The 15,744-nt window shown below is 43.7% G+C and overlaps 1 protein-coding gene across 18 annotated transcripts in view; it reads right to left on the bottom strand.

The window, feature by feature from the left end:
• Positions 1 to 15,460, bottom strand: part of CADPS (calcium dependent secretion activator) — a 471,340-nt gene extending 455,880 nt beyond the window's left edge. For 5 of the 18 annotated variants that reach the window (XM_061396484.1, XM_061396482.1, XM_061396491.1 and 2 more), the window contains exon 1: positions 14,300 to 15,459. In XM_061396484.1, the coding sequence (XP_061252468.1) occupies positions 14,300 to 14,743 (444 nt within the window). In that variant the 5' untranslated portion in view covers positions 14,744 to 15,459. Of the gene's footprint in view, positions 1 to 14,299 lie in introns of all 18 variants that reach the window. The other 13 variants (XM_061396493.1, XM_061396498.1, XM_061396494.1 and 10 more) reach the window with 5 other exon arrangements.
• Positions 15,461 to 15,744: the final 284 nt, after the last annotated feature.

Here is a 15,744-nt window from a genome sequence, read left to right as displayed (position 1 = left end):
ATCTACCAGACACTGGGGGATACTAAATGAAATCTCTGTAGCATCAGGTGAGAGAAACAGGTACCCACTGAAGTAAGATGTGCCCAGTGCCATAATATGATTAAAATAGCACAAGGTTAAGAGCTCTGACCAGAGTCAGACTGTCTGGGCCCAATCCAGCTCTACCTCTTACTAAATGTGTGACCTAAGACAAGTTTCTCAACTACTCTGCCTCCCGGTTTCCTCATTGTAAGGTTAAGAGGAACAGTATCTATCTTATCAGGAATAAATGAGATACAACCTTATAAATTTATAGAACAGTGAGTATACAGGGTAAACATCCAATAAATAGTAACTATTTGTTCCTGTTTTTAATGCCTAGATGCCATCATCTACCTAGGAGTGTGATGGGCAAAATGGGAAGGGCCTTTTAAGCTAGAAGAAGAGCGTGTACAAAAGACACAGTATCACAAAAGAGCATGCAACAATGCAGGGATGTTAAGGGCTTAACACATTATTGACTGGAGACATTTTACAGCCATGGTGTTAGTTTCTGCAAATATCCCCTGTCAATAATTGTTAATATAGGCTGAAGCCAAGGGTGTACACAGAATTGCAGGAGTTGAGGCTGGATGGGAAGGGAGGATCCAGTTATGCCATGCAAGTGAGTTCAGAGTGGATCCTGTATAGGCAAAGGAAAGTTGCAGAAGCATTCTAAGCAGGAAAAGGACATGATTAGGTGTGCTTCAGAATGACCACTCTGAATGGAACGAGGACAAGCAAGCAAGCAGAAGGAATAAATGTTATTGTAAAAGTCCACGCAAATCATCATGAGGGTCCAAAGCACAGCACCAGTGATAAAGGTGAAGGAGAAAGAGATGAAAATTTATTAACTGGAACATCAATAGGATGAAGTTATGTGCTTCAGCCTTGAATAGTTTGGTTGTGCAGCAGCAATAGAACTGTACACCAGAACTCTAAGAAAATTAATTTATCCTGAGTTAGAAAATAGAGCTGCAAAGAGTCTTGGTGAGACATTCAACTGTTGACTAGTCTGAGGATATCCTAGGGGAGGTGTGATGGAAGTCAGTGCTCTTCCAAGTGTAATGTGTAGGTCTGTGCCATTTGTGAACTGCTCATTATTGGTCTGCACCAAGATAAAGTGCTAGTACTGGAAACAATACATCAACTTCATCATGCATCAGTTCAGTTCAGCTGACAAATTTTTGCAGCAAGACTTTCTTGAAGAAAGCAGTGAGCTGATTTACATTCTAGTGCAAGTTCCTTATCTCCTCGTGGACCTGTGACAAAGCACTGACTAACTGCGCCAGTGTGAGACCACCCCTTCAGCAACACTGATGTATGGATTAGACATTTGGTGAGAGGTGTGTCCTGGAGCTCCAGATTTGAGAATGGAAGTGTAGAGATCATCAGTGGCAAGGTGGCTTAAATAACAGAAATTTACCATCTTATAGCTGTTGGCAGGGTCAGAGTCTTCTGAGCACTCAGTGAAGAACATACTTCATGCCTGTACCCTAGCTTCTGGCCATCCTTGGTGTTCCTTGCCTGTAGAAGAGTCACTCCAATCTCTGTCTTCCTCTTCACATGGTGTTCTCCCTGTGTACTTCCTCTATGTCCAAATTTCCCCATTCAATAAGGATACCAGTCATCATGGATTAGGGTCCACTCTAAGTTTTAAGTTTTAAGCTGGCTTAAAACTCAACATTCAAAAGACAAAGATCATGGCATTTGGTCTCATTATTTAATGGCAAATTGATGGGTAAAAAGTAACAGTGTCAGATTTCATTTTCTTGGGCTCCAAAATCACTGCGGATGGTGAGTGCTGCCACAAAATTAAAAGGCGCTTGCTCCTTAAAAGAAAAGCTATTACAAACTTTAGACAGTGTATTAAAAAGCAGAGACATCGCTTTGCCGACAAAGGTCTGTACAGTCAAAGCTATCGTTTTCCCAGTAGTCATGTATGGATGTGAGAATTGGACCATGGAGAAGGCTGGGTGCTGAAGAATTGATGCTTTCAAACTGTGGTGTTGGAAAAGACTCTTGAGAGTCCCTTGGACAGCAAGGAGACCCAACCAGTCCATCCTAAAGGAAATCAACCCTGAATATTCAATGCTGAAGCTGAAACTCTAATACTTTGGCCACCTGATGCGAAGAGCTGATTGACTGGAAAGACCCTGATGCTTGGAAAGATTGAGGGCAGGAGGAGAAAGGGGCAACAGAGGACGAAATGGTTGGACGGCATCACTGACTCAATGGACATGAGTTTGAGCAAACTGAGGGAGATGGAAACTTAGGGAACTCTGGCCTTCTGCAGTTCATGGCATCACAGAGTCAGACACGACTCAGTGACTGAACAACAACAATGACTTCATCTTAACTAATTACATCTACAAAGACCTTATTTCCAAATAAGGTCCCACTATGAGGTACTGCAGGTTAGGATTTCAACATATGGATTTCTGGGGAGACATAATCAAGCCATAAAGAGAGTCAAGGATGGAGATGTGAAAAACACTAATATTTAAGATTTGGATGCTCACCATATACTGCCTTACATTATGAGCTCTGTTCCTTGCTGATGTACTTCAACATCTCAAACAGATTGATAGGTTCTTAGAAACCAGGAAGGTTGTCTGAAATGTCTTTCCATATTTTGCCTGCAGGATTTAGTGAATTTCTTGTATGTAGAAGTGGTACAAAACAATGCCGTCTGATGATGTATAACAAACAAAAATTGAATATGGAAGAGCCCCCAAGAGCTGTTTTGAACACAGTATGTTGTGACATTCGCTGCCTTATAGACAACAGTTGCTGTACTTGTCAGAAAAATAACCAAAGGAGATGTTCAAGATATATTTTAACTCATTTGCTTAAACAACTCTATGCCTACCATCCACACCAAAAGGCTGTTCTGCATGGGCAACAGAAGGCATAATTATTTGCAAGATTTTTCAGCGTTTTCCCTTTGCTTTCTTCAGTCACATAGTAGCTTCTCTGTAGCACTGAGCACATTTGCCAAAATCCCATTGTCTTTCTAAAAGCAGTATAGCCTCTAGAGGGTTTGAAACTTAGTCTACGCTCCCCCAAAACTTAGTGATTAAAAAAAGAAGTTAACTGCAAAGTTATCTGAGAACTTTCCTACTTCATGAAATGGCCGTGAAAAACACAGGCTGATATTTTCCTCCCATAGGCTACAGAGGACATCAATATATTATCAGTTTATTCAGTATCTCTCTATTTTAGAAGGATAGCCAGAATCTTGAAACATTTGGAGGCCTGATGATTCAATTTATTTTTCAAGACTCTCAGATGCTTACTCTGCTTGTTTAAATGAAAGAAATGGCTTAGCAAAGATAGTTTTCCCTTTGATTAGTGAAAAGCATCAGGAAAATCCACACCTAAGCAGTTTTACTTTACAGATATTTCACACCCATCCTATATTCTTATTACCTCATCCAATATGCAAAAACACTAGAGTCATTATTTATTTACATGCTAACTGTACTCAAAAAGGACTTTGGACAGCATACTATGACAGAGAAAGTAGAGCCAAAATCCCATAAAAGATGGAAAAGAAGCATATTTACTTACATCTAAATATGTAGAACTTGGATTCTATTATGTAATTCTGACAATATTGAGATTGAATATTTTCAACAGCCTAACTTTCTCTAGTACTGCTGACTACTCATTATTTTTTTTTCCCCCTCAGAAAGAATTAAGTCAAATAAGACATATGCCCAATATGTTAGTTCTCAACTTGGCTTACGATTTGGCCACTTAAACACACCCTATGGTGATTCAGCGTCTGTCTGCAATGTAGGAGACCCGGGTTCAATTCCTGGGTTGGGAAGATCCCCTGGAGAAGGAAATGGCAACCCACTCCAGTGCCCTTGCCTGGAAAATCCCATGGACGGAGAAGCCTGGTAGGCTACAGTCCATGGAATTGCAAAGAGTCAGACACGAATGAGCAATTTTCACTTCACACCTGGTGATTTAAGTTCAACTGAGATTCGGTCACTATGAGAAATTCCTAATTGATTATGGTCTTTGAAAGAAAACTTTCCTCTATAACAGATCTAGAAATTTGTCAGTTGTTGGTATAAATAAACCAGACTAGGGAGACAATTGATGGTATGTTTCTACAACATAAATTATTTTGAAAACATGGAATAATTGGCTTACCCTCCGTGCTTTCCAATAGCGATGTATTGTACTCTCAACCTCATCTACTCTATAGAGGATGCTGTAATGGTAACCATTTATTCCTGGGTCTACTTATCATATCAATAAGGATAATGATCATGAGGATTATAGCAATACTGAATATAAGGCATACTATGGTCAGCACTTCACATACAGTCCTTTCACAGATTAAAGAAAAAAACAAAACACGAAATTGTACACATCAAATTAGCGATAAGAAGAACACTTATGTACTACTCACCACATGCCAGGCATTGTTCTAAGAGCTTTACTATATTAGCTCACTCACTTTTCACAAGAACTTAATGATGGAGACGCCATTACTATTCCTACTTTACTGATGAGTAAACTGAGCCACAGAGTGTTTAAGTAAGTTGCCCCAAATCAGAGCCTGCTTGGGGTATATCCAGAAGAGCAAACATAGGCATTCAGCTTTCAGAATCGATGCTATTTCCTGCCCTATACATCATATATCAAAAGCAACGGCCAGGCTTTAAATCACTGACTGACTTCCATCACCTTTTCTTTGCCTGCTAACAACAGAGAAGTAATTCTTTCACATGCTTGGATGGACAAATGAAAAAATAATAAGGTAATTCTGACTGTCAGCCCTCCAATTCTGCAGAAACTATAAATCTGATCCCAACGGAGAAACACCTGCCAGAGACAGGTAACACAGAGCTCCAAATTCTAGGTCTTTTTCCTGGATGCATTACAGAGGCAAGGGTCAGACCATCAATATTAGAGCAGCAATGGCAAGAAGAGACAGTGTTGGAAAGAACCAGATTGCTGCTGTCCTACCAATCAAATGTCTATGATTTTCCTTTTAGAACAAGCATACTTTATTTATTTAAAGTGATTAACATTCCATTAGTTAAGTGAAGACTGATAGTCTTATTTCTGTTGCTTTTTGCAGATTCATTAAAAACTCAGCTCAGCTTTGCTATATTTTCCAGTTATAAGAGGAGCCAGAAACACAAATTTTTACATGTAATATCTTGACTGTTTTAAATGTTGAGAACAAATTCAAAATTTTGAAAAATATACTGTAGACAAAAATAGCCTTTCAGTCCATTTCATCCCATAAACTGAATCTCTTGCATGGTCTGTAGCCTTGTAGTCTTTTAAGATTTAATCTCCTCAACGAAAAACACAAAGTGAACTCTAACTTCTTCTCAAATTCTTTGAAGACAATGCCTTATTTTATAATGTCAAAACATACCAAATACAAATTTGAATGAAATTATGTCTTGATAATGAGTGACCTCATTGCCCAGAAAGAAATACCAACTATTATATATCAAATATTATGTACAAAGGTGACAGTAGAGATTATTTGAGGGTTCCCTATCCTCTCTTCATAAGGCAGATGTAGAAATTATCCCAAAGACAGACAATGATTTTCCTGCAATCGGTGGTTTATTAGTGGTAGAGTTTAAGCTCAAACACAGGTTTCAATACATAACCTTTCTTCTCATCAACCAGCTTTCTTCATTGTTAAGGAAGTCATTTGAACTCCTAGATCCAGCCATGACTTCACCTTGCACTGGATTTTTAAATTACATGCACCAATAAACCTCTCCTGTCCCCTTATTTTCCTATTGATGTAGCCACTTCAGTTGGGTTTCTGTTATTTAGAACCAAAAGAATGGGATGATTAATCCCAGAAACAGTCACTCTCTTCCACAATCCTCCTACATCATGCTTTTCTCCTAACTGGAATACCTGCCCTTCCTTATGGTTACACAAATCATGCTAAATTTTTAAGACCTGGTGAAACTGAGCAGGATCCCATGGGGTCCTGGACACAGAAGGCTTTCTGTGTCCAGCTCCCTGTCCCATGCAAAGTGCACCCCCTTTCTTGTTTGTACGAAACAGGCTTCAGCCTCCATGATCCTCCCTGAGTTCCAAGGGGTAAAGTTCTAATCAAGGAAGGGATGGGATGCAGATACAAAGGAGGACCAGTCAAGAAACAATAGTGTAGCCTTGGGACAGGAGCCTGCCTCAAAGGATATACAGAACAATATCTTTCAGCTCTTCTACAGAAACAGAGCCTCACAATAAATGGAAGATGTTAACTACTTGATGAAACAATCTTCATTCCAGAGAAAAGGTCAGGAGATCACCTGAGGCCAGATTAACACCCTGCACACACCCTGTTCTTTATCAGCAACCACATCCTTGAACCACTGCTATAAAACTCATCAAATTCCTCCAGGTTGGAATATGCAGTTTTGAAGGGGACAAGTCCACTGTGTCCCCTTGCTGGGAAAAGCAATAAATCGATTCCTTTCTACTTCACCCCGAACTCTGTCTCTGAGATTTGATTTGGCACCAGTGCACAGAGGCGGAGTTTTTGCTATCACTCACCCTAGTCTACTTCCCCCATGAAGATTTTTACTACTACTATATCGAATCCTGTATGTGTGCATGCGCGTGCACACACAGGTGCGTACTCTCTCTCCCCTTCTCCTACTTTAGTATCTGTAACCCAGTCCAGTTCCAGTTCAGTTGCTAAGTCATGTCCGACTCTTTGCAACCCCATGAACCGCAGCACGCCAGGCTTCCCTGTCCATCACCAACTCCCGGAGTCCACTCAAACCCATGTCCATTGAGTCGATGATGCCATCCAGCCATCTCATCCTCTGTCGTCCCCTTCTCCTCCTGCCCTCAATCTTTCCAGCATCAGGGTCTTTTCCAATCAGTCAGCTCTTCACATCAGGTGGCCAAAGTACTGGAGTTTCAGCTTCAGCATCAATCCTTCCAATGAACACCCAGGACTGACCTCCTTTAGGATGGACTGGTTGGATCTCCTTGCAGATCAAGGGACTCTCAAGAGTCTTCTCCAACACCACAGTTCAAAAGCATCAATTCTTCGGCAGCATCTTACAATTAAACATTACCTTATTCTCAATTTATCTGACGTTTTCCAAACTAGAACAGAAACTCCCCAATCCAGAATCATACCTCACAACTATCTTCCAGTTCTTCACAAAGCCTGGGAAAATATTTGGTGCAATGAATAACTGGTCTTTCTTAGAACTTGGTCTAAGTAAGTAAAACACCCCTGATGATTCCAACTTAAGTTGTATAAACACTTGGCCCCAAATACTGGCTATATTTTAATGTAACAGCCTATGGTTATGTATTAAGTTTGCTTTTGAAGGAAAAAGACCTTGGAATTATTTGACTTTTACCACTTTTCACAGTATGGTTTTTAAGGAATGAAAGATTTAATTTCCTTTGTTGTTCAGTCCAGTTTTAGGGAAGCAAAAGGCTATTCCAAGTGTGTAATGAGGCAAGAACTTCTCTTATTACTTTTTTGGTTTTCTGTATCTTCAAAATGTCTTTTCTAGTACCAGTGCATAACAGTTCCTGCCCATTGCACCAAGAAGATTGGGGACTGGGGGAAAATGCCAAAAAGCAGATTTAAAGAATTCAATTCTTTTCCTGAAGAAGAGAAAAACATAATTCTTTTTGAAGGAATCCTGTTTGAACAGTCATTTCAGTTCAGTTCAGTCGCTCAGTCATGTCCAACTCTTTGCGACCCCATGAATCGCAGCATGCCAGGCCTCCCTGTCCGTCACCAACTCCCAGAGTTCACTCAGACTCACGTCCATTGAGTCAGTGATGCCATCCAGCCATCTCATCCTCTGTCGTCCCCTTCTCCTCCTGCCCCCAACCCCTCCCAGCATCAGAGTCTTTTCCAGTTTTCTCAAAAGGTGAAAATATTTTAATTTTTAAAATGCAAATTGTATGTTGCATTAACAATGCAACCCTTCAGATATTTGAAGAGTAACCTAAGTGCCTCAAAGCATATCTGAATGAATGAATCACCACTATTGATTTAAAATACACACACACTCAGACATATTTAGTAACCTAGCACTTGGTCTTAAATTTTATGAAAGTTATGGGCTTTTGAGTCATAACTGAACAACAAAGTCAAAGAAGTTAATGAATAAAGATGGAATTTCTCTGGCTAACAGTGACTCAACTTTAGCCATAATTTTAGAGCAAAATATAAGCTGAATCACATGGAAATGAGTAACTTGATGACTAGACCAAATGTGTTGTAAGTTCAAGTCCTCTTGAATGAGGAATTCATATAGAAAAGATACAACTTTAGCATTGCCCATTTCTCTTATCATATATTGGGTTGGCCAAAAGTCCCTTTCAAGTTTTCTATAAGATGGTACAGAAAAACTTGAAAGAACTTTTGGCCAACCCAGTACATACAGGTGGTGGTGGTGTTTAGTTGCCCAGTTGTGTTCAAGTCTTTCAACCCCATGGATGGCAGCATGCCAGGCCTCCCTATCCCTCACCATCTCCCGAAGTTTGCCCAAGTTCATGTCCATTGCATTGGTGATGCCATGATGTGTATTTATGTGTATGTGATGTGCCTGTGCGTGTATGTGAACACAGGTGATGCAGTGGTAAAGAATCCACCTATCAACGCAGGAGACGAAAGAGAGATGAGTTCAATCCCTGGGTCAGAAAGACCTCCTGTAGTAGGAAATGGCAACCCACTCCAGTATTCTTGTCTGGAAACTTTCAAGGACAGAAGAGCCTGGCAGGCTACAGTTCATCAGGTTGCAGAGTTGGACATGACTGAGCACACACACAATACATACAGACATATGTATACACACCTACATATGCACTCATAATTCATTCTGGACATCTGTAATCCAGGCATTACAAACAGTTCCTAGTCAAGTTAAAACAAAAACAGGTCATGTCAACTTACACATTACACAGAATTGTTTACAGCGCCTGCTTTTACATTCCCTCAGGAACATCTATAAGTAGGTAGTTCACATGAGGCAGCCACTCATCACCATTACTACGTGATTTAGAAACATATGGTGTAACTCTGTCATGCCGGCTTCTAGGTATTCACTCTAGCATTCTGACAAAAAAGAGGGAAAAAAAAGCTCAGAACTGTTTTTCAAATTATCATTTATCAGCTGCTAAAACATACATTGTGACAGCCTGATGACTCGGCTTTTGTTGTGGTCATAAATTATCATTACCAACATGCTATATTTAGATTTACAGTAGTACAAGGAAAATATACCTACAAATGATAACATATTGAAATTTAGCTAGACCCTGTGCAGTTTCTGGGTATAAATCCTTTCTGTGTTCACCTATTTCTTTTTTGTAGGAAATAGACTTTATGTAACCTCCAGGACCTCCCCTGTGTTCCAAAGAGCAGGTTCAAACCCGTGCTAATCAGAAAAGGGAGGGGATGCAGAGACAAGGGAGCTGCAGTCAAGAAACAATGGAGCTTTGGGTCACAGGTACTGGTTCCTCCTCAAAATATATCGATAGGATGGCTCAGTGGTAAAGAATCTGCTTGCCAATGAAGGAGCTGTGGGTTCGACTCCTCATCCAGGAAGATCCCCTGGAGAAGGAAATGGCAACCCACTCCAGTATTCTTGCCTGGGAAATCCAGTGAACAGAGGAGCTTGGCAAGCTACACTCTACAGGGTCTCAAAGAGTCAGACACGACCGAGCACACACGCAGGCAACACTATCTTTGAGTTTTTTTGGAGAACTAAAGCCCCCACCCAGGGGGGGAATGGCAACTTCAGGCTGAGGCAAGATTCCCAGAGCACCACCCTGTTAACTTGTCACCAACCAATCAGAGGAAAGTCACACAGTCTGCAGCCTTCACCCTAAATTCTGCCTATGAAAATCTTTTCCAAAGCCATTGGGGAGCTCAGGGGTTTTGAGCTTGAGCCACTGGTTCTCTTTGGCTGGTCCTGCAATAAACCTTTCTCTGCTCTAAACTCTGACATTTGGTTTATTTGACATCACTGTACATCAGGCACATGACCTTATTCGCTGACAATATTTTCACATAGTTTGTTTCAAATCCCTTCTTTAAACTGGAAAGACTGTTTGAAAACCTAGGCATTCTCTTTCCCAGTAAAAGTGAAGCCTAAGTAATTAACTATCAGAATGATCCAGCAATGACATCTTTTCCCTCTGTTCCTTCCCAATTGTTCTTTTGAGCCAAAAAAAAAAAATTTTTTTTTCCAGCTCAAAGTATATAGAAAGACTGACAACAGTCTGCTGTTCAGATTTACAAGCCACTGTCTCTCTCCTTCATGAGTGAGTGAGTGGAAGTCACTCAGTCATGCCCGACTCTTTGTGATCCCATGAACTGTAGCCTGCCAGACTCCTCTGTCCATGGGATTCTCCAGGCAAGAATACTGGGGTGGGTAGCCGTTCCCTTCTCCAAGTGATCTTCCCAACCCAGAAATCGAACCAGGGTCTCCTACATTGCAGATGGCTTTTTTTACCAGCTGAGCTACCAGGGAAGCCCTTTCTCTCCTTCGTACTCTTTATGAAATTAGTACTTAAAGGATTGTTTTCCCCATGTTGATTTTTTTTGGATAGGTGTTCAAAGTGGAAGGGGCAGGTCTCTCTCAACTCAAATAGAAATAATCCTGAGTCAAGAAGTACACTAGACATGTTGTCAGGATGCTAGCCTTCTATTTTTCATTTAGAATACTTCTGGCCAGTGTTGCATATTAAGAAGATAGGATTTGAAATCAGAGAACCCCATGCCGAAATTCCCACTCTCTCATCTGTCTACATAGTGCTTTAGGCAAATTAGAAAACCTCACTGAGTCTCAGTTTTCTTTTCTAAAGATGGGGATGGTCACCCTTGCATTACTACTAACAAAATCTATGGTGTATTTAAATGTCCTTAGTTTCTACCTAACTTCCTATTTCTGTTCTTAGATCATTTTAAGTTCTCTTCATAATTCCTACATTGTTAATGATGAGAAGAACATAAAATGATCTAAGAATGGAAATAGGTAGTTAGGTAAAACAAAGGACATTTAAATAAATGACAGATTTTAGTAAACAAGGTATAGCTATTGGTTCTTTAATTGTACAACAAGTACCCATACTGCTAACTGCTACTGCTAAGTCACTTCAGTCGTGTCTGACTCTGTGTGACCCCAGAGACGGCAGCCCACCAGGCTCCCCCATCCCTGGGACTCTCCAGGCAAGAACACTGGAGTGGGTTGCCATTTCCTTCTCCAATGCATGAAAGTGAAAAGTGAAAGGGAAGTCGCTCAGTTGTGTCCGAGTCTTAGTGACCCCATGGACTGCAGCCCACCAGGCTCCTCCATCCATGGGATTTCTCAGGCAAGAGTACTGGAGTGGGGTGCTATTGCCTTCTCCGAGTACCCATACTACTATAAGATAATTATAGAGGAAAACTGTCTGGGTTGTAAGGGAACTTTCTATACTATTTTCTCAACTTTTCAGTAAATCTAAGATTCTCCTTGAAAGAAGCCCATTTTTAAAAAGTGACTTAAAGTAAGTGCCCTGCCCTCGGCAAGTACTTAAAAAACAGGAGCCAATGTTACTATTATCAAGTAAACTAGTTGGTTTCCTAAAGTTTATTAAACTCTGTATAATATGGTCTTCCTCCACCCCAACTTTATTGGGATATAATTGACATACAACACTGTGTAACTTTAAGGTATACAGCACAGTGATTTGACAATATGATCTTTCCTTTCCCCCAATTTAGCAATTGCTTTTCATAAGCAGTTCTCTCTGCCCCAGCCCTTATCACTCTATTCACTTTCTCTACATCATTTTTCCTCTTTTTCTAGTTCATCCATTTCTTTTCTACAAACTCATGTTTACTTTACACCTAGTTTTTATTTCTCCAAGACTAATTCAATCTTATTTCTCTGCTTTAAGTTTGGCCTCCATGATTATGCAAACTTTTACTTTCAATGATGGCTCCTTAAAAAAAAAAAAAAAAAAAAACCAAACAACAAAGTTCATGCTTTCTACTTAGAGAAAAATAACAGAACACTTTTCTTTCTTTTTTTTTTTTTTTCCAAAAAGGCACCAAACACAAAGATATAGTATTGGGGAAAGCTTGTTTTTTTTGTAATAGAGAGAGAGAGATTCAGCGTACCAATATAGACAACAGCCAGGAGGCAGCTTTGCCAGGATATGTATTTAGTCTGCTGCAACAACTAAAAATAGTTTGACCAAATGCCAGTGTTATCAATCTGTCCTGGAGTCCCTCTGATATTAAGGTCATGTGTAAAAACACACCTTACTTATCCCTCAACCACAGCTTTGAATGGATCTGGGTAAAACATACCAGATCAGATCAGAAAAACCAGTCTCCTGACACTCTTTCTCAGGTGGCTGAAGCTTCTGTTTAGAAGACCTGGGTCTTTATGAGAATGGATTTCTTTTCCCATTCTGGTGCAGGATTTCAGCCTGTATTTGAAGGACAGAGCTAGAGAGCCTTTTGACTGATAAAGGGAAGTTTGTTCCTTAACTTTTCTTTAAGTGACAACAGCTTTTCATTGACAAAGGAACAGGACTTCTTTAGTGGGTGCCATTATTAATGGGAGAGATTTTGGAAATGGAATTTCCCCTGCTATAAAGACACAATTACCGAAATAATTTCAACCTGAAGCTTGAAGTACCAGGCCCTGTGAACCCAAGCCTCAACCTTAAAAGACTATCCAAAAACTTTTACGGTTCTGAAAATACTTTTGCTCTAGGATAGTTCAAAATACACATGGAAAAAGCAAGGAACCACTGATGAGAGGGTGGGGCAGGGGGGATTAAGCAAGGAGTGTGTAGCCCACCTGTTCTTTCTCAACCAGGAAATCAATTTTATCTTTAATAAAACTGATAACCAAGCTTGTGATAGCTGAAATAAATCATCACTTCTGGGTGGTTTGTGTACATACACATGCAAAACAAACAGAGAAATCTGTGCTAACTCAAGATAAGGCTGGATAAATATAGGAAAACCTAACACTCTACTCCAGGCAACATATAAATCAGTCTTAAATGGCAACAACCCAGAAATCCTCTATTTTAAGAAACTGGTCTCAGTAACCTCTGAGGGGGTTAGAGCTGGCTTTAACCGCCCCTCATACCGCCCCTCTGGGGGCTTCACTGACTTCTCTGTTAGTTCAGCTGTGGCAGACTCATCTAAAAAGACAGAATGGGATGCTAACTTGCTTCACAACTCACTCCAGATGAGTACCCGACTCCTCTTCTGGTCCACCGCCCTCGACCTGCATTAACTAATCCCTCCTTTCTCTGGCTGGAGAACAGCTGATAGAAATAGGCACTTTTTTCACATCAAAGGCAGCCCGGAACCGTCTTAGCCTTACCCCAACCTCAGACACAAAAAGCTTTTTGATGCTTATAATTGCAAGGCTTTTTCCAGCTGCACTTTATCAAGCTAGTAGTGGCAGGGCTTGGAGGGCCTAGGAGAGCCAGAAGGTGGCGGCGAAGTCACCTTGGGAAAAGAAGGGTGTCAAAGAGAGGAAGACAGAGGGGCTGACCCACGGAAAGGGAGCAGGTGTGACTGCCCCTGTTCTGGGGTGAGTGAGCAAGGGCAAGGGACATTGGAAGGAAGCCCAGCCAGAGTGAAGCGGTGTCCCGAGGACCCCCAAGTCGACCCTAATCTGTGATCATCTGACCCGGGTGGAGGGAGGAGGGTGCCCTTCGCAGTGTCACGGGAAGCTTCGCCTTCTGGGTTTGCTTTCTCCCGCCTGCCCCTGCGGTGGCTCTCTGCCGGGGTTAGCCTGAGCGCGGCTCGGAGGCGCTCCACTTGCTCCGTACCGGCGCCCCCACCTACAGGGCGCCCCTGCCCGCCCTGCGCACGCCCAGGAGGGCGGGCCGGGAGTTGAGCGCAGCCGTCGGCCGCTCGAGAGTGCTGAGAGCCCGGCAAGCGAGCCAGGCCTCTATGGGAGCCGCCGGCTGCGAGTCACTCTCCGAACCTCCCGGGCCACAAAGCAGAACTTGCCCGCCTCACTCCCCAGAAGGGAGGCCCAGGCACAGGGTGCTGCGCTCCAGGACCCTTGCTGGTCCTGGGCAGCTCCTGGTGCGCTCCGAGCTGGGCTAGGCGAGGCCTGGCCGCGGAGAGGGGGGCCTTGTAACCCCTTCCCCGGGGCGCGGTCTCCTCCTCCTCCAGCTCCTCCTCGCCAGCTGCGCCGCCAGCTCCCATTGTTCGCCCCGCCCGCCTGGCAACGTCCCGGCGCTACTCTCTGGGCCTCCCAGGCGCACCTACCTTCTGCTGCCGGCGAGCCATGTCGGTGGGTTGCTTGGCGTTGAAGGGGTAGGCGATGCAGCGCATCACGAACACATAGAGCTGCAGCCTCTTCTTCCTCTCCTCCTCTTCCTTCTGCAGCCGCTCCAACTCCTCCTTCTCTTTCTCGCTCACCACCGACGGGCTAGGGCTGGAGGGTCGGCCGCCACCGGCGCGGCTGCTAGGCTGCAGCCCCCCGGCCCCGCCGCCGCTGCTCGCGCCGCTGCCCCCGCCGCCGCCGGCGCCCATCCCGGCCCCGGCGCCGACCCCGCCGCCGCCCCCCAGCCCGGCGCCGCCGCCCGAGCCCTCGCTGGTGCGGCTGGGAGACAGGCGCGCGCCGGACGCGGCCGAGCCGAGCACCTCCTTGCCGCTCTCCTCCTCCACGATCTCATCCGATTCCTCTTCGCTGGATGAAGGGTCCAGCATGGTGGCGCTTGGGGAGGGGGGGTCCCTGGAGCCCCTGGCTTGGGGTGCAAAAGGTGGGGGGCGCTGAAGGCAGCTGGGGGTCGGCTCTCCTGGATGGCCGCTTCTCCCCAAATCAGGGAGCAAGCGCGCTGCTGCTCAGCCTCAGCCTCGGCCGCGGAGACTGCTTCCTCCGCCCGGCGTTCGAGAGCTGGGCTCTGACCCAGGAGGAGGAGGGGAGGGGAGAGGTGCGTCCGTGGACCCAAAGTGGGCAAAGGAGGGAGTCAATTGAGAGCCCCGAGCCCACAGCAGGATGCCATCTGCAGCCGCTGAAGGAGGCGCCTCCAGAAAAGATGCCGAGTGTTGCAAGCTGTCGATGCAGCCTAGAGCCGAAGAGGCATCTTGCCGATTGGGGAGGGAGCGGCGCTTACGTGTTTATTGGCTTAACTCTCCCGTGTCCGCAGCATAAAGGGCGGCTGCAGCGGACTGGATCCGGAAGAGCGCGGAGCGTCCCCAAAGTCTCAGAGCTTCCGTAGTGATCCCAATGCTTTCCCGTCCTCCTCACTCCCACCCCGTTGTGGCTGATTTCCTCCTTGATGCCCAGCCCTCCTGGTTTCAACCTCTCTCCCCGTCCCGCGAACAAAAAGTTCTTGGGAGAGGAGGAAATAAATCAATCATTGATGACTTTTTGTCAGCGAATAGTTGACAAAAGCAGACTTTTTGTCAGCTGTTGGACACACTAACTTCAGAGATCTCACTGAGATGAAGTCGGCGAGATGTTATACACAAAAGAAAGGCTATTTCCTATAACCAGCTTTCCTCACATTTTCCTCACCAAACAGCCTGTTTGTCCCACCTGTGTAAACTCCAATGCCAGCAGTTTACTTTACATACACCCAACCGTAAAGAAAAGATTTTGAGCGGATTGATGTATCCACCATGCAGCTCAACTCTTTAAGTAGAACCCCCGCCCCTGCCTACTCTGCATTCTTCAGTTCCAAGAACTGGTAATACTTTATGCTGAG

Source organism: Bos javanicus, chromosome 22 (genome assembly GCF_032452875.1).
Source record: "Bos javanicus breed banteng chromosome 22, ARS-OSU_banteng_1.0, whole genome shotgun sequence".
NCBI classification, from domain to species: Eukaryota; Metazoa; Chordata; class Mammalia; order Artiodactyla; family Bovidae; genus Bos; species Bos javanicus.
This window is presented reverse-complemented; position numbering and strand designations above follow the sequence as displayed.